The sequence below is a fragment of the Drosophila kikkawai genome, chromosome X (genome assembly GCF_030179895.1).
Source record: "Drosophila kikkawai strain 14028-0561.14 chromosome X, DkikHiC1v2, whole genome shotgun sequence".
Taxonomy (NCBI): domain Eukaryota; kingdom Metazoa; phylum Arthropoda; class Insecta; order Diptera; family Drosophilidae; genus Drosophila; species Drosophila kikkawai.
Genome location: NC_091733.1, coordinates 8,182,500 through 8,200,923, shown reverse-complemented (window position 1 = coordinate 8,200,923; position 18,424 = coordinate 8,182,500). Strand labels below are relative to the sequence as shown.

The window sequence follows — 18,424 nt, the reverse complement described above, 5'->3', positions numbered from 1 at the left end:
GCATCCAACTGCATCCATATCCATAACCATATCCATATCCGTATCCGCATTCGTACCCTCAATTCAAATCGATATTTGTTTGTTTTTTTCTGTGTTAAAGTGCAAATTTGCAAAATTTTTGTTGTCAAAAATTTGTGTTAAAAAATAGTTTTTTTTTGTCGTTATTTGGGTAAACATTTAATAAAAATAATAATAACAATTGGCCGCAGACCGCAAATAAAACGCGTTTAAAACCCCGCGACAAGTGACTTTATGCAGAAGCGCCGCGGCAGCCGCAACTTGATCTTTCCGTAAAATTATAAACAACAATAAACAATACAAAAAAAAAAAAACGAACTATATAAACTGCTCAAATATTTGCCAACTTGCCAACTTGTGCCGTTGTCTCAGCGATCATCTCCGTCTCGAGTTACGAAAGCCCCCCGAAGGCGACGTCTCTGATAAGAAGCAGAAAAAAAACACCCAGCAGCCGCAGTCGCAGCAGCAGGTGAGTACAAGGCATGGGCGTAGCAGGGGGAGGAATTTTATGATTTATTTTTTAAATTTATATTTGATATAATAACATATTATTATTATTATTAATATTACTATTATTTTATTATTATTACTATTATTAACGCATGATAAAGAAAGGGTTCCTTGGAATTTCTTTAATTTATTGATTAATTTATTTAATAACACGTTAATTACACTGCTTAAGCCACTGATTACTAGTGAGAGGAAAAGGGTAAGCCATAGAGTGAGGGGTATGGAGGTCTGTTTAACTACAATGTTAGTTGGGAATTCTAACAGTTTTGCGGTAATTTCTGCGGTTTTCCTGCTAGTAGGCGCCAAAAGCGTTAGGTTTAATATATATACATATATGTATATACGTTTTTTTTTCTATTTATAATAGAGAAAATTAAAGCACTTGATAATTTCAAATTTATTAAATAAGAGTTTTCATAAGAAATTCATTATTATTAAATGGAGAAATTTTAAGAAAAATATATAAATAAATATAATTAAATTATAAAATATTACAATAATCAAATAAAAAAAATAAATAATACAAAAATAAAATTATAATAATATTATTAGTATGTTTGTGAGGTTTAACCTAATTTCAAGTGATATTAAATCCATCAGGTGAATTCCTAGCCTGAAGTAAAGGTTTATAAGATTATTCAATAAATTACAATATCATTATTAAGAGATTTTTTAATATTATTGATATAAATATTAAAAAATATTTTTAATAAAAAATTCCCAAGTCCTTGTCCGATCGAGTTAAAGTTTGGTATAATATGAACTGAGTTTATAAAAACAATTTAGATCTGAAATTTAATTTATAAATTATAAATATATGCATATAATTGCTTTATTATATTTATAATTTATTATATATTTATATCATATATACATATCACACTTAAAATAAAGTTAATATCTTTTATAGATAACTCTAAAATCCATTTGCATCTTAAGCTTATTTTTATATCCATTCATAAATCTTGACTGACCAAAAAAAAAAAAACGAGTGATTTTCGGTAATAAAACGGTTTTTAATTGACCAACAGCAAAATGTGACGGTTTCGTTAGCCGTTTTCGGTCATCCATAGCGTCGTTCTTAGGGCATTGGCCACACGCCAGCCCACGCGATTCCTACAAGGTATACGATACTATATACGATATATACATATAAAGCACAAAGCGTACATCTTTATTTAATTTTTTATTTGATGGATGACCCATAAATGCGTTAAATGGATGTCTGTGAAGGCTTTGATTTATATTAGATATTGTCTGGCAAATTTTTATCCGGCTTAAGGGAATTATGATCTGTATATATTAGAGATAAACATTTTGCGGGAGTGGAGACCATTTTGGGGGAAATTTATTGAAACGAATTGCTGTCATTTCAATTAGTTCACTGAGCATGAAAACAGGAAAACATGTAGGTGGCTTTATAGCGAAATATATATATCAAAAGCATTCCATTAAATAAATAGACGTATAGCCGGTGAGCTGTGGAAATCATAAGTTTAGATGCAAATACGTTCAGACACTTATCGCCTGCCCAGGAGAGGCAGAGGTTTGATGCTGGCTGTTAACTTGGCTTCAAGTTCAATTGCTGCTTGCCAGCTTCGCAGCGTGATTGTGTTTGCCCAATTGTGGTTTTGAACTTGTTTGGCTTTTGGCCGGGCGGGTGCTCACCGGCCTTACCGGCCTCACCTCAGACGGATTCGCCAGATTTATTGCCAATTGACCGAGCCTCAGTCCGTTGATGTTAACCAAAAGTGAAGCCAGCTCAATGAGCAGCAACAACAGGTGCACTGGCGAAAAAAAAATATATATATAAAATAAAACAAAAAATTAAGAAAAAAATTAAAAATAAGAATATATATAAACAAAAATTTCTAAAAAAAAATAATAATAATAAATACTAGGCAGAGATTTTAAAAATAAGAATATATATAAACAAAAATTTCTAAAAAAAAAATAATAATAATAAATACTAGGCAGAGATTTTCAATAGGAAACTTCTTTGGGGACTCAATTTGCCTAAAATGCAGTACAAATGTATGCAAACATTTTTTTATAACTACAATTGTAATAGTTATAAAATTTAATTTCACTGATTCTGAAAAATATATAAATCTAAAAAAACCCATAATTTTAAAATAAATAAATAAATAAATATAAAATAATAATAATAATAGATAAATAAAAATACAAATAATAGGTAAATCAATAAAAATTATATTAATAATAAATTGAAAAACAAAAAAAAAATTTAAAATTAATTATAAATTATTTAATATTTCTCTTAGAAATATATCTATAGAACATATATTTAGGAATACACCTATTCCTAAAGAACAATGTCCGATTTTTTGCCTAAAATAATTCCCTATAAAAAGAGTAATCTCATTTAAAGGAAAACCCCCCATTCTTCACAGTGTAAAATCAACGTTATTGCACTTTTCTCAAGTTTTTTTTTTACAGTACATGCAGCTCACACTGTCCATGTTCGATTGTAACCATTTACGGGGGAAATGTCACAACTCACTGGCCGATTCTTACCGATTCTGGCCCGGGCCAGACTCTATAGTCTCCTATAGCCTCTAGCCGATTCTGGCTCGCCTCGTTCGCAGTGCCCATAACACTGATCATGATCGATGGCAGACAGCTATATATACATATATTACTCAACACACCGACGACAAATTATCAAATAAATCAGCATGGGAATAATGTGCAGCGATATATTGTTGCATCATCGGTGCAAAGCTAAAACTCTGATTATCGCTCTAATCTAAGCTGCACTATCTTATATGATTCCAAGAAACTAACAAAAGTGTTATCTTTATTTTCTATTATTTTTTACAGTCTCTTTTGCCATGGAAGTGGAATGCGATTTGGGTGATATTCAGAATGAGGAATTGTTGAGAAAAATGGTAAGTAAAATATATTTAAAGCTACAATTAAAGAAAACACTTTTTATAAACAATTTAAAGCTGACAATTGTGGGAAATATTTTAAAATATTTTTTAATAATTTTTGGTATGTATAAGGTTTGAAATCTTTTGAATTACAGTCTAAAAGTATGTCAAAAAAGGTTACTTTTATAATTCTTTGCATACTTTTAGACTGCTTTTTTAGCTAACTTGAAATATGTGGCAATTAACATTTTATCTCCTTTAGAATTTGCTTTTAAAAAAGTATAAAAACTATTAATATAAACCTTATATGGCTCAGCTATGAATTTAATTCTTAAATACTTAGTATTTCATTGTAAAAATATTATTCCTCGCATAAAATATGCCAAACATATCTTCTCAGTTCATTGACTCCTTGATGGACTTGTGTGTCCCCCTTGTCAAAGCCCAAGTACCAGTGGAATTGCCTTTAAAGCCCTGGGACTGGCTCGAGAACTGGCCAGAGAAAAGTCCGGACAACGGACCATATATCCATGGTTAGTCAGTCAGTCAGTCACCCAGTTCAACCTGACCAAATTGGGTCATTTATGGGGTTGTCTTACTGTAGCCGGCTGTCGCGTGGGCCGCTATAGCAGTCGCTAGTCGCTGACTTGGCTCAGACATTTGCAATAATCGTTAAAAAGTCGTTAGAAAAATCAATGGAAAAACGATGACGATGTCGATGTCGAGCCAAAAAAACAACAGAAAAAGAAAATGATCTATCTAACTGCATTAATGAAGAATAACACAGAGTTAGATATTTTAGTATCGAAGTGGAGAATACCCTTTATTAGATTTATAAATCTTATATTACTTTATATAAATCGTTAAAGGTTATGGGAGGTTTATTATAATTAATTTATTAAATCAGTGAGGTTTTTAAAATAACCAAAAAGGTGTTAAAAATAATTCTTCTTTTAAGGGGTTATATACAGTTGTACCGCGCAAAAAAATGCAATTTTGCCGATTTTTTTTTGACATCATAAAAAATATTTATTAAAAATGTTTTGCCGACGTCGTTTAGTACATATTTCTGGGTACTTTATAAAATTTTTTCATAAAAAAATATTAAATATTAAAAATGTTATGGCCGAATTCCAAGATCGTCTTTTTTTCGATGGTGACTTGCGGTGGACATCATATCCCGAGAACGGTTCATCCGAAATCAAAAATTAAACAAATTTTCGTTAGTATATTGTATTGCCTAGTCCTCTAGACCATGGATGTAAAACTTTTGATTAAAAAAAAAATGGCGACAGTTTTAACAAAAAATTTACTTTTTCGAGGTATAACATTTTCGATTTTTATGCTTTAAAAAAAAATTTTTCAAAAAAAATTAAAAATTCTTCGTTAGAGGACTAGCTATTGTTATAATAAATAAGTGGTCAAAATTCGGTGTTGATCGGATCAATAGTTTTTTAGTAATCGTGTCCACCGCAAAGGTAACTTCGAAAAAAAAACGCTTCTGAGATAATCGCGTTTAAAGTTTCAAGTTTGTTCAAGCCGATGTGCAGGTCGTGCACTATAAATAGCTACAACTTCTGTTCTAATGCTCCGATCGTTATGAATTTTTGTGAGAATATTCTCAACATTATATACTTGAAGAATATGAAATAAAAAAAAAGTCGATTTTTTTATCATCACAACTGTATATAACCCCTTAAACCCCTTTAAAATCCACAACGAATTTTGCGAAAGGACTGATAGTTTTTGGCTTGATTTGTAGATTTAATTATTAAAAAATCGTATTAAAAATTAGTTAAATAATTTATCATATTGCTTAAATAAGCATTTACAAAATGTAATGTATTTTTAAAATTTTTCCAAATTTTTAAAAACCTTTTGTAAGAGTAGCAGACGAAAGAAGACACAGCAGACGATCTTCGACCCACGCAGTTGCGTCGCTGCTTTAGAGAGTGAAAGAGAGAGAAAGAGTCGCTTTCTCGCGCAGTAGATAAAGGAGAGACAGGGAAAGAGCAGCAGCAGCAGCTGCAGCGACAAATTGGGATGCTGCAGCAGCGGCAGCGACCGCTTGACTGATAAAGCCAGCGATGACTCATTGGCCATGAATCAATTCCAGCTCTTTTGGCCTCTGAGCTACGCTGACCGCCGCTGGCCTCCTTCAACTCCTGCTTCTTCTACGCTTTCTGTTCTCCTTTGCCGTTGCCTTCTTCGGCTCCTTCTCCTGTCTCCTCCTTTTCTCTTCTCTGTCTGAATCTTATCTGCGCTCTTGCCTCTTCTGCCACTGGCGATGACGCCATAGGCAGGGATGCCAGACTTAGAAATATATTTAAAAATCTTAAATAATATACATATATATATATATTTTTTATACAATTTTTAATTAATACTTTTTGTATTTAAAATATTTAAAATAATATAATAAACAATAGAAGTGCCGGTTCTCGGTTATATATATTTTATTTTGCATTCAGCAAAAAGGTTTTATTTATTTTTACTATTTTTTTCTTGTAATTCTGTAAATGTTATTTTAAGTACAAAAAAATATTATTTAGTTTTTGTATTTCAAAAATAATAATTATTTATCTATAGTTTCCACCTAGCTGCGTGGCATTAAAAATATACATTAGACTTTGCTAGTTTTTCTATAGCTTAGCTTAATGTCCATTCTTATCTTAAGTTTATAAATATACATCATTGTCTAATCAGAATAAAAACTACCTTTTAATTTAATAAATACTTCCGATGGTAAAATGACAGAGTGAATCTTATCACCCGAAAGCAATTTCAAAACAATTTCTTATCTTATCTCAGCCAAGAAGTTTGTATAATTAGAATAACCAATATATGCTTGAAAATGTTAAAATAATTAATTTAGGCTTATTATATTTTTTATTTATACTTTTTATTGTGTATTGAATAGAGCTAAAAAAGAGTCGAAGTCTTTGATGTTTTTATAAGGCGAATATCGATTTTAAAAATTTAAGCTTAAATCTAGATTATTTAAGGTTTATTAAGTGTTTGTTAAAATTATATATTAATATATTTTACAGAATTTTTAATTAAATACTTATAGCTGATATTCTAAAAAATATTTTTATAATATTATTATAATATAATATAATATTATTATTAAATATTTAAATTAATAATATATATATATATATTTTTTTTTTTAGTTTTTAAAATATTTTCATAAATTCAAAGCCAGTTATTTATGAAATTTTACATGCCTGGGCGGCTCAAAACCTCTCAGTTGGCTTTAGAACCTGGCCAAATGGATCTCCCCAGAGCGTTGGCTGGCTCTTGGCCCTGAAACTGAGCTTCGATTCTGTTTGATTCGATTCAATTCGATTCGATTTTATTCCGCCAGACAGACAGCCAAAAGGAACGCGTGGGTCGGTCCAGGCATCGACTGCGGAATAAATCAATGAGCCAAAGTTGAACTGGCACACACGGCGAGTTAGACAGAAAATAAATAAATAAAAAATTAAAGTCGGAGACACCCGCGTATGGCAAATGGCCAAATGCAGCAAGTGGCGGCCACCGAACAGTGGACACCACAGACACAGACTCAGACCGAGACTAGACACTACAGTGGGTCGCGGGCCACCGCTAGTCACGACTAAGTCTGCGTCTGCGCAACGTCTGCGCCAGCGCCAGCGATGAGTAATTTTTTCTTTTGTTATTTTGTTAAGATACAAAGAATGGTGGGTAGCAGCAGCAGCTCTGCTCGAGTGGTTGGTTAGGCCAAAAATAGTCCCAGAGAAAATAGGTGTCTATTATTAACATTGTTATTAATTATTACTGCAACAATGACGCCCACCCAATGGGTGATTTATCAAAAGCCTTAAAACCAAAATCGAACACGTTCCAATGCAATTCGCAGCGACGGATGAGCCACGTCCGCAGGTTAGTAAATAAATAACGAAATAAGTTAAATATTTCATTTCTACAGAAAGGCAGGAAGTGGGTTTAAACTAAACTGAACTATTTTCTGTTTTTTATTAGGATATGAGAAATTTTAATGCTAGATAATATTGTTAAATAATTATTAATATACAAATTATTGTGGGCTTATTGTAAATTTTAAAGTACCTATAAGATGCAAGAAATATTTTAGAAATGTCACAACTAAGCCAAAAATGATTAAAATTCAATTCGGAAAACTTTTCAATGCTAGTTTTTATTAGGTTAACAAATCAGCATATTAAGTTTAATAATTTAGAAAATTAAATTTTTTTTTTCAATTTTTCAGAACTTTAACGATATAACCCCTTATCAAATTTTATAAAAAAAATTTTTAACATTTTTTTTCTTGCCAAACTGGGTCAGATCGACTCTGTGCTCTGATGCTGATCAAGAATATATATGATATATAGGGTTGGAAATGACTCCTTCACTGCTTTTCAAACTTCTGACTTAAATTAACATTACCTTGCTACTTACTCGTTACTCGACCCACTGTGCCCCGTGTCGCCGGTCGCGTCATCTTCGTTTATTTGCCGTTTTTTCGTATTCGGTCATATCTCGGCTCGCTGCCCGCTTCACTGCTCGCTGCGCTGTCGGCGTCGCTGCCGGCGTCTAAGCTGGCGGCCACTTTAGGCGGCTTTGTGATTCTGATTGGAAACTTCAGTCTGATTTTGGTGCTCGATCGATTGCAACGTGTCGACGCTCGGTGAAAAGAATATAAAAAACGTAAAGCAAAAACAACGTTCAACCACAAGTCACAACTACGTTAACTTTTTTTTTCTTGCTGTACAATATTTATTTATTTATTAAAAAAAAAACGAAAATCGAATAAAATAAAAGTAGAAAGAGGACAAGGATTAGTCACACTTTTTTTTTGCCATCAAGTGTTTTTTAACGTGCCTTTTCTTGCCGGTTCAACCACAACAACAAGGAGAAATACCTCCAACTCCAATCAACAACAACACCAACGAGAAGAATTCGGCAAAAACTCGAAAAAAAAAATACGAAAAAAAAAAGACAATCAAGTCTGTTTTTTACCTGAGGTAATTCCTTCTGTCATTTCAACATGAAAAAAAAAAACAAATCCCCCGAGCAAAAGAATCTGCCAGGCTACATATCTCTGTTTGTTCCCGCTCTTTCTCTCTCTCTTCTTTGCATATTAACTTTCACACTTTCGCACAGTTTAACCTTTTTTTTCCCTGTCACCTTTTGCATAACAGTTAGTAACTGTAGAAACGTCTTAAAATACAGTCATCGATTCTTACAGTGGAATTAGGGTTATGAATTTATCATAAAAAGGTATCAAGTTGGAATAGGGAATACGCTGGGGGCAGTCCTACCCCCATAAATCAATACAGGAGGGACAGTAATTGCCGTTATTAGAATTACGCTTTCTTTGATTGCCTGGGAAAGGGGTCAAGTAGAACATTTTTATAGGGAAAAGTTGCTAGGATATTTTTTAAGTTTTTAGAAATTATAAGCCTTGAAGTTTTGTATATTAAAAAAAAGTTTAAAAAGTTCTTAAACTTTTTTAAGGCCAACAAAATTAGTTAAATAGTACTTCATTTTGTATTTCAGAATTTTTTCGATTTTTTTATATAAGACTATTACAAAAAATCGATTTCTTTTATATAAGATTATTACAAATTCCAAATTAAGTCGATTTTTTTCATTGGTTAACTACCAAATAAGATTCATTTTTGAAAAAAAAAAACATTTTGTTATTTATTTACATTTACATGTACTTGTTACCTATTTGTTACCTATTATTTTTACTATTATTACGTTGCCGTTAAGGCAATTATTACAATTAGCGAACGACACCTGTTCCCTGTATCTGTATCTATGTATATATTTGTATTTTTTGTATCTCCCCCAAGTGGTTTGTAAACAAACAAAGAAAAAACAAACGGATCTTATCGTTGGGGAAACTTGTGGTGTTCCTCGTGGGCCGATCGAGGATCCCCTTGGCCAGAACAGCTGACGATCGGTTTGGGGATCGGGGCTTTTATATATGCTAATCAAAATAGGGAGGAGTGCATCTAATTACACGGGAAAACAAGTTACCCACCGCCGTGGGCTGTTGGCCTTGGCAACTGTTCTACGCTTTTCTAGAGCCACAAAACCAGATCACAGATCTCGCCAGCCCCAAGGGTTCTTTATGTTGTTTTTTTTTTTGTTGTTTTGTGATTTTTTGATTTAGCCTGTAATTATCCATAATAATTGCTCTCCATTGTCGGATGATAGATAGATGTTCCCGATAAATCGTAGATCTTTTTGTTCTTTTTTGAATATTTTAAAATTGGAAAATGTGTAAAAAAAAGCTGAAGGAAAAGGGATCAAATAGATTTTAAATTTTAAAATCGAGACTTTTCAGCTCTAGTAATCATGAAATTTACTTAGAAAATATTGCTTAGTTTTTTATTTTCTTAATAATAATAAACATATTAATGATTAACAAACAAATTCATGTAGTTATCGAGGGAATCTCATTCATAACCTTGGCTCTGAATTAAGCCAACTTTAATTTGAGAAAAACCTGGGCAAGTTTCTCTTTCCGGCCACGAGAAACAAAACAGCAAATAAATACAAAAAAAAAAAACTTCACCTGCACTAATGACTTTAGCTCCGATAATTGTTTGGAATATGTATACATATACGCCATGCATTATGATATTTCCTATTTTTTAGCTAGCCAAGTATGAGATCATTTTTTTGGCCAACACAAAATAAATAAAGGGAAACAAGGCAATATTAGTTAAGACTTAAAAGAACTTTATGCTGAGAGCTTAGATTATTTTTAAATAGTAATTTTCAATTTGTTTTTATAAACCAATGCCGAAATTTACATAAAAATCTAAGTGAAATATATTATATACAAATTTCAAAGGGGTTTTATGATCAAAATTGTAATAATTGTAATGAGTTGTAATAAGTTTAAATGATTTACGATGTTATAACAATATGTTTAACAAATAAAAATAATGAAAATTTATTTAGAGGCATGATGAATGTCATTTTAATTTAAAAAAATATTTATAATACCCTTTAATATATTTTAATTATTTTTGTTTTTATATAATTTAGTTAAAAATAATGAAAACCTATTTTAAATATAAGTTTTTCTAATTTAAATATTTATTTAATATTTACTTGAATTTATATCCAAAACTGGAGCCCCATTTCACGTAATTTAAATAATTGTTCTTCTCTGTATAAATATAATATATCACCTATTGAATCGGGGGCTGTGTGGCATTATAATTTCCCACACGGCTTAGCCGCTTTGACAGCTGTCCATCGATCACGGGCGGCGCAGCAGAGAGACCCCAAAAATTGAGTTATTTCCCAGGCATCAAAGTGGGTCCAGTTTTTCGGGGTTTTTGGGTTTTAGCTTTTGGTGCTTTATATGCAGGCAGCGATGCCATGAAAGTGCTCCACTTTTTAGAACTCGACTTGGTCGACTTGGACTTTATAGAGTCACCTGGGAGGGGAACCAAGGAGCTGGGGAGCTGGGGAGCTGGGGAGGCGATGTCATACCCAAAATAAGACGCTGACAGCGAAACCGAAAACACACAAACATAATAAACATGTTTCTGACGTCGCTGTCTCGCTGCACAATGACACAATTTAAAATTCTTAATTCTAGATTCGACGATTCTCCGATTCTCGATTGGTGGGACATCGGCAATTAGGTCACTTTAATATGCATATATATATATATATATATATATATATATATATGTTTGTACATATCTATAGTATGCACTTGGGGACAGAGATTGAGAACTGGCATCGGGAATTGAAATCGAAATAGCCATAAAATGAAGAATGATAAAAACTAACAATTAACGCCGCCAGCAAAGTGCAAATAGTGAAAGAAATAATTCTATATTTTTATTCTATTAAAAAATATGAATTAATGGAATTTTTATATAATTTAATCAATTTAATATAGATTTCTGCATATTTTTTCTTTAATTATTAAAATCATTTTATATTTTATTTTTCTCTATTATTAAATAAAAATCTGTTAAATTCAATTTATTTAATTATTTGTAAATGACTTGGTTTAAACTAAATATTTATGCATAGCAATTACTATTTATCAGTAATTCTGATAAAAAAGAAACAGATAATCTTCGATAAGAAGGAATCTTTTTTTTTATTATTATTTTCAGCCTATCTCTCACGTTTTAGTTTTTTATATATTTTTTTAAGCCTATCTCTCACGTTTTAGTTTTTTATATATTTTTTTAAGCCTATCTCTCAATTTTAATTTTTGTATTATATTTCCTATATTCTATAATCTTTCTTTCATGGTATTTAATAAAAAGGAGAAAACAAAGGTTTATATCTGAGAAATACAATTTAAATTTAAAAAAGCTTCGATATTGCAAAGAGTAAAATCGATTTTTGCTTGCAAAAACATTGAAAACTTTGACAAGTACCATATCGGACTATGTGTGCGTGTGCAATGATGACCCCTTGACCTTCCCTAGCACTCTCTCTCTCTCTTTTTTCTCTTCCTCTCTTGCCATGCCGTTGATTTCCTCTCAATTAAGTTTTTAATAAACTTTAATTTCAATAACAAAAACGATTTGTTTTTTGCCAAAAACAAAAAATAACGCAAAGCGGAGGTCAACACCGGCTGACACGACAGCTAAAAATGAACAACGGCACAACGAAAAAAAAAAAAGAATAATAATAATAAACCAACAAAAACACAAAACAGAAAACAGAAACTTCAAAAATAATTTATCAGCATTCGCACGTCACGTCATCCGCAGCAGCAGAGCGATCGAGCGAGGGAGCAGACGGGCGGCAGAGGTAGACGACAGAGACAGCTCCCCATCATTCCTCATCATTAGGCCTGCAGTCGACGTCGCCGTTGACGCTGGCGCCGGCGTTGACGCCCCAACAGGTTGGCACTGCCGCTGCCAGCGTCGCTGCAGAGGTGCGAAATCGGCTGCTGCTGCTGCTTCGACTGCTGTCTCTGTATCTGCCTCCTCCTCATCTTCTTCTTCTCAACTGGTTATCACGGCACTTTTAGAAATTACGTCATTCGGGCAGAGACACCGACAGAGGCAGCGAGATTGTAGTACACTGAAAGGAAAGAAAATACTAAGCCTAGATTCAAAATAAGGTTATGAAAATAATTATTTAATTATTTTTTTATTTATAAATATTTTTGTTTTAATATAAAAAATATTTTAATAAATTTAATTTAAAGGTCGCAAATATTTCAAGGGAAATTATAAAACCATTTTTCATACTGTTAAAATATTATTTTTAATACTTTTCTGGAAATTTTTAAATTATTATTTCCATATTAGGTTGAAAAATAGTTTTCAGTGCAGGCCTGGCCAACGCCAGCAGAGGCGTTTCAAGACGCAGGTCTAGACTGCGACCACGCGACCAGTTCTTGAATACAAAACAAAAAATCGACAAAAAAAATCACAAACAAACAAAAGCTGAGTTTGCAAACGTTTTGCAAAAACACAAACACACACACATAGCGACTAGCTCTTCTCTCTTTGATTTCTTGCATTTGTTTTTTATTTGTCGTTATATTTGTTTTATTTCAATCTTTCTTTCTTTTTTGTCAATTGAAAATGCGAATCTGTTGATTTGGGCGAGTGAAAGCGCTGAAAGTGATGGCCGGCGATCGAGCCAGAGCGCCATCTGTCGAAAAGAAAGCAACAACTATAGCTATCAATCATGAAGATTTCTTCATAAAAAACAGTACATCTTCAAAGATTATAAGAATTAAAAATATTAATTACTTTTTACCAGACATTTTTATACCCTTGCAGGGTATTATAATTTTAGTCAGAAGTTTGCAACGCAGTGAAGGAGACGTTTCCGACCCTATAAAGTATATATATTCTTGATCAGCATCAACAGCCGAGTCGATCTAGCCATGTCCGTCTGTCCGTCTGTCCGTCTGTCTGTCTGTCCGTCTGTCTGTTTCTACGCAAACTAGTCCCTCAGTTTTAAAGCTATCTAAATGAAACTTTGCATATAGTCTTCTATATGCTCTCACTGCTATATATGTCGGAACGGGCCGGATCGGACGACTATATCATATAGCTGCCATACAAATGTTCGATAAATTTTTAGAAACAAAATTATAACTTAGCTGTTTTTCAACATATGTGCACTATTTTTTACATATGACCGTTTTATACTATTTCTAAATTTTGGTAAAAATTTTATGAAAATCGGACGACTATATCATATAGCTGCCGTAGGAACGATCAGGAAATTAATAGAAAAAAAATTATAACTTCGTTGTTTTTCAAACTATTTTTATCTACTCTGAGATATAAGCTTATTTTATTAGTTCAGAATTTTGGTATACATTTTATGAAAATCGGACAACTATATCATATAGCTGCCATATAAACCGATCGGTAGGTGTAGGGAAAATGTAAAACTGGGAATGTAAAACTGTAACTGTCAAACTCTCAACATAATAAGTATAGATAAAATGCAATGAAATAATATCTGCAAGGGTATACAAACTTCGGCGTGCCGAAGTTAGCTTCCTTTCTTGTTTTTTAGTTATTTTAATGGAAGTAAAATTTGAATTCTGAAAATGGTGTTTTTTTAAATTAGATATTTATTTAAGTAGAAGTTAAAATACATATATTTCACTTCTCTTTTTTTTTCTAAAATTTTCTACCAAGCTTTAAACTTAAATTTCGATTACATAATACACTTAAAAATTATAGGCTTCCCACAAAGAGCTTTCTAAATTATTTAAATTAATTTCTTTTTATTAAGTCAATTTTTATGATAATCTTTCTATAAATTATAATATTTATACTTTCCATTTTTTCTAGAACAATCTTAATCTTAATCCACAAATTATTCATAATTCATAATTCCATTTCCTGTACTGGCTTTTTTTAAGGAAGTTTCCCCCGTTTCGTTGGCTAAAATTAAAATAGGTTAGCAAAGCTGTAGAGTCAGCATTTTGCATTTCTATATAGGTTTAAGTATATATGTATGTATGTACATATATGTATATGTGCAGATGTGGATCAAGCGAGGTGTCATTATTGTTAATACAAATGTTATTTGACGTTGTTTTCGCGCTTGAGCTAAAGGTGATATCACCGCCGCTGCCGCCTCAACTTGATTCGAATTTTGTTTGTTTTTCCTTTAATTTTTTTTTTGTTTTCTTTTTTATTTTTGTTCTTGGTAACGATATTGTGAGACCTGTGTTTAGATTATTGTTTAAATAAATGCCTGGACTCTTTGTTGGCGGATCCGCTTATCGGTCAGCTGGAATTGCCAATGTTTTATTTATAAGCTGGAAACGTCAGCCATTTGATGTTTGATTTCGATTTCGATTTCTGATAAGTGAGAAATGCCAGTGAATAACTGTTATGATAGCTATAAACCGGGGACTTGCTTATAGAGCGGGGCCAGTTCCAGAGTTTTGTTTATTTTTTAGACTCTGCGGAATTGTGTAATAATACTTCTTTGTTGAATTATTTCTTGGATAAAAGGTTATAACTATTTGGTAATAGCTCTTATGATCATTTATCAATATATGCGAGTCTGAATCATTCCATTTAGCTTGTTACCCCCTAGTTTGTGTGTAATCCCAGCCATTTTTGGTCATCTTTGTTGCTTCTGCCATTGAAACTGGTGATCTCTGTTGGGGGCGTCATCTCGATTTCTCTAGATCTTGGCCAGAATCGATATATATATATATTCTATATGTAAGGCCACTACTCATGGGCTGAGTCAGTTGTGTGTGTTGGCTGAGACCGGCTAATTGGCGGAGGAGGAGCCACACTTGGCCGAGATGGAGATGGAGCAGAGAGACAAGAGATCGGGATCGGTGGCCGTAAAAGGCAATCCAAGCGCGTTTGCTGAGACGGCGACACGAGCGTGGGGGCTATGGGTACTCCACTTTTTGCTCCACTCCAAACTCGAGCACAAGTTCCAGTTCACTTTACGCTTAATTGGCTCAAGGACGGGGTCACATTGTACAGAGATATAAACTTAAATAAGCTTATATATATAATATATATCTAATATATATTTCTCTACTTCTCAAACCCTTTCCAGTGGCAGCAATCGGAGGACAGCGAACGCAAAAAGCAAATCCGATCGCATCTCTACAAGCTGCGCGAGTCGCGACTTTGCAATCTCTATAGGCACGAACCGGATCATACTAACGCGACCATGTCGGAAACACCTAATGGCAATGGAACCCTGGCCGGGTATGGTGCCAAGGGTCCACTGGCCTCCAGTCATGGGGATGCTCTACTCGATCAGAACTTCCAGAGTCTCAAGTCGAAGGAGGTACGGGATTCGACCAGTCCCACTCATGAGCTGCGGTTCCATTCGATGACCCTGACGCAACCGAATACCACCGGCTGGGATGTCCAGACCTCCTCGGAAGTTAGTCCCGATGGCAGGGCCTATCGCACCGAAACTCTGGCCAAGACAGATGGTAAGTCTACTCGATCTGGTTAATTTTTGTCTCATGGGAAAGACACAGGCATTGAGTTTCCCGGAAAAAACGTCCGGGGGGTTCAAGGTCCAGTGTCTTTCCTAATCCTAACCCTGGTCCCTTGTCGGTGAAGTATTTCTATTATGTGTGTTTAACTCCAAAACTTTGTTTGTTCTGTATGTCCATGTCTACCACTTCAACCCTCAACCTTCGACCTTCAACCTACAACCTACAACCTTCAACCTATGATCTTCGACCTTAAACCTTCAACCTTCGACCTATGACGTGACCCCGACAATCCCAGGTGTGGAGAAGCTCAATGGCGGTGGCCTGGCCGAGTTCAAGGGCAGAAACGAACAGCGATCGAGCGCCTCGCATCAGGGCGATGACAAAAACTTTGTGAAGCAGGCCTCGGAGAGCTCCAAGACCCAGCTGCAGGAGAAGGTGGTCTTTGGCGATGAGAGCAGCGGTCGCACCGAAATGAAGATGAGCTCTACATCCACCTCGTCCTCCTCAAAGGTGGTATCTTCCTCCTCAACTGTGGAATATGGTGATGAGCCGCGCTATCTGCTCGATGGGCAGGAGAAGCCCCAGCAGCAGCAACAGCAGCAGCAGCTGCACCAGCGTGAGTGGGAGGATCAGAGGCGTCAGCAGGAGCAGCGTTACCAGGAGCAGCTACAGCGTCAGGAGCAACAGATACGCCAAGAGCAGATCCAACGCCAAGAGCAGATCCAACGCCAAGAGCAACTGCAGCGCCAAGAGCAACTGCAGCGCCAAGAAGAGCGCTTCTCGGAGAGCCGCGAGCAGAGCAACACCACCCGGAATGTGCAGACCCAGCAGCATTACGAGGAGAACAAGCGCTATGTGGACATGGATAAGGCATCGCCGGAATATCAGCAGCATGTCCAGCATCTAATGTCGCAGCCCGGCGAGATTATATCCAATACGGTGGAGTATCCAAAGCCGAATGTCAAGATGATCACCACGGTCAAGCGGCTGCCCGATGGCACCATTGTCAAGAACAAGCGCTACGAGACGGAGCAGCTGACTCCCAGTCAAAGTCAGACCACTCACAATCAGACCCATAACCAGAATCAAGTCCACAATCAGCGACGTGTCCAGCAGGATGTCCAGGATCACAGCCAGTTGCGCGATGTGGTGGACAATGTGGAGCAGCAGCAGGAGCAGCATGTGACTCAGTCACAGCAGAGCTCTTTCTCCTCGGTCAAGAAGTCCAGCCGTCGTTTCTCCACGGAAACCACTTCAGAGACTGTCGAAGAGTATGATGATCGTGGTCAGCCCTTGCCCCGAGTCCAGCAGAAGGCTCCAACACAGACTCAGGCACCTTCTCACCATGCCCCATCTCCCACATCCCGCCAGTCACCGGGTAGGGACTTTAGCACCCATGGCTTCCCATCGGTGCGTCCGAACAAGCCCACCCAGGAGTATCCCTCCCAGAGACCCACCACCGAGGAAGTGGTGGTCGTGCGTTCTGAGAAGAGTCGCCAGGTGAAGCAGCATCATACCACCAGCACTGAAACAGAGGTCCTGGGCGATGACTACCATCCACAGACCCAATCTACTCCTCAAAAGCTGAGGGAGGCGCCTTCGCCCAACTTCAGTACCCATGGCTTTCCGTCTGTACGCTCAACTCCGCGTGCAGATCAGCCCGATGGTGAGGTGCCAATGACCACCAGGACAGTCTCTCACAATCAGAGCGCAAATCGTAAGACCAACACGGAGCGTATCATTGAGACGCAGGTGGAGCAACCGGGCTCACCCCGTACCGTAAGTCCACGTCGATCTCAGCCACGCGAGGAGGCAGGACCAGCTCCCACCCGCGGACCGGCTGGAAAGCCCAGTCACACTCGGCCAAGCACCAACTCTGGACCTAGTCCAACCACCAAGACAACCGAGACGGTGACGGTGACCCGTAGGCAGCTCCAAAAGGAGCGTGAAGTGGATGCTGCCCATCGGGCCTTTGCCGCCTCGCTGCGTAGCAGTTCGCCAGCGGAGAGTACCACATCGGTGGGATCCCATCATCAGCCGTCCCATCATCAGACACCGCGTTCGAGCATCTCCTCGAATCGTACCTATCGACGAGAGATGCGTGAGGGCTCCCACGAGAGCCAGGCGCCGTCGGAAACAAGCAGGATTAGCTCTAGCACGGTGACCAGGCATACGACAGGAGGAACCACTACTAGCACCACCACAAAGACGAGCAAGAAGCCAAGTCCAGTGGTGAGCCGAGGTCCCAGCGAGCCCAGGTCGCCAACACCGAAGGCGGGAGGACGTCACAGCGAGCCAAGATCGCCCACACCAAAGGCAGGAGGAGCTACAGTGACAACCACAACGACTACGACCACAAGCAGTACCATTAAGGGAGGTCCAGTGCCAGCTCAAGCTCCAGTTTCACCAGCACCGGCTCCTGCTTCTCCAGCACCAGCACCAGCTCCAGCCAGTCCTGCTCCAGGTACGAATTAGAGAAAAAAGAGACAAAAGCTCAAGTAAATAAACCCACATGACTATATACTATATAATGCTATATAAATAT

General features: G+C 36.1%; 1 protein-coding gene across 10 annotated transcripts in view; it reads left to right on the top strand.

Annotated features, from left to right (window-relative positions):
• Positions 1-18,424, top strand: part of LOC108072440 (smoothelin-like protein 1) — a 49,855-nt gene continuing 31,431 nt past the window's right edge. For 3 of the 10 annotated variants that reach the window (XM_041774937.2, XM_070287976.1, XM_070287975.1), the window contains exons 1-4: positions 9-487; positions 3,373-3,440; positions 15,483-15,870; positions 16,175-18,343. In XM_041774937.2, coding sequence (XP_041630871.1) covers positions 3,384-3,440; positions 15,483-15,870; positions 16,175-18,343 — 2,614 coding nt within the window. In that variant the 5' untranslated portion in view covers positions 9-487; positions 3,373-3,383. Of the gene's footprint in view, positions 488-3,372; positions 3,441-8,303; positions 8,438-15,482; positions 15,871-16,174; positions 18,344-18,424 lie in introns of those variants that run through there. The other 7 variants (XM_070287979.1, XM_070287978.1, XM_041774946.2 and 4 more) reach the window with 6 other exon arrangements.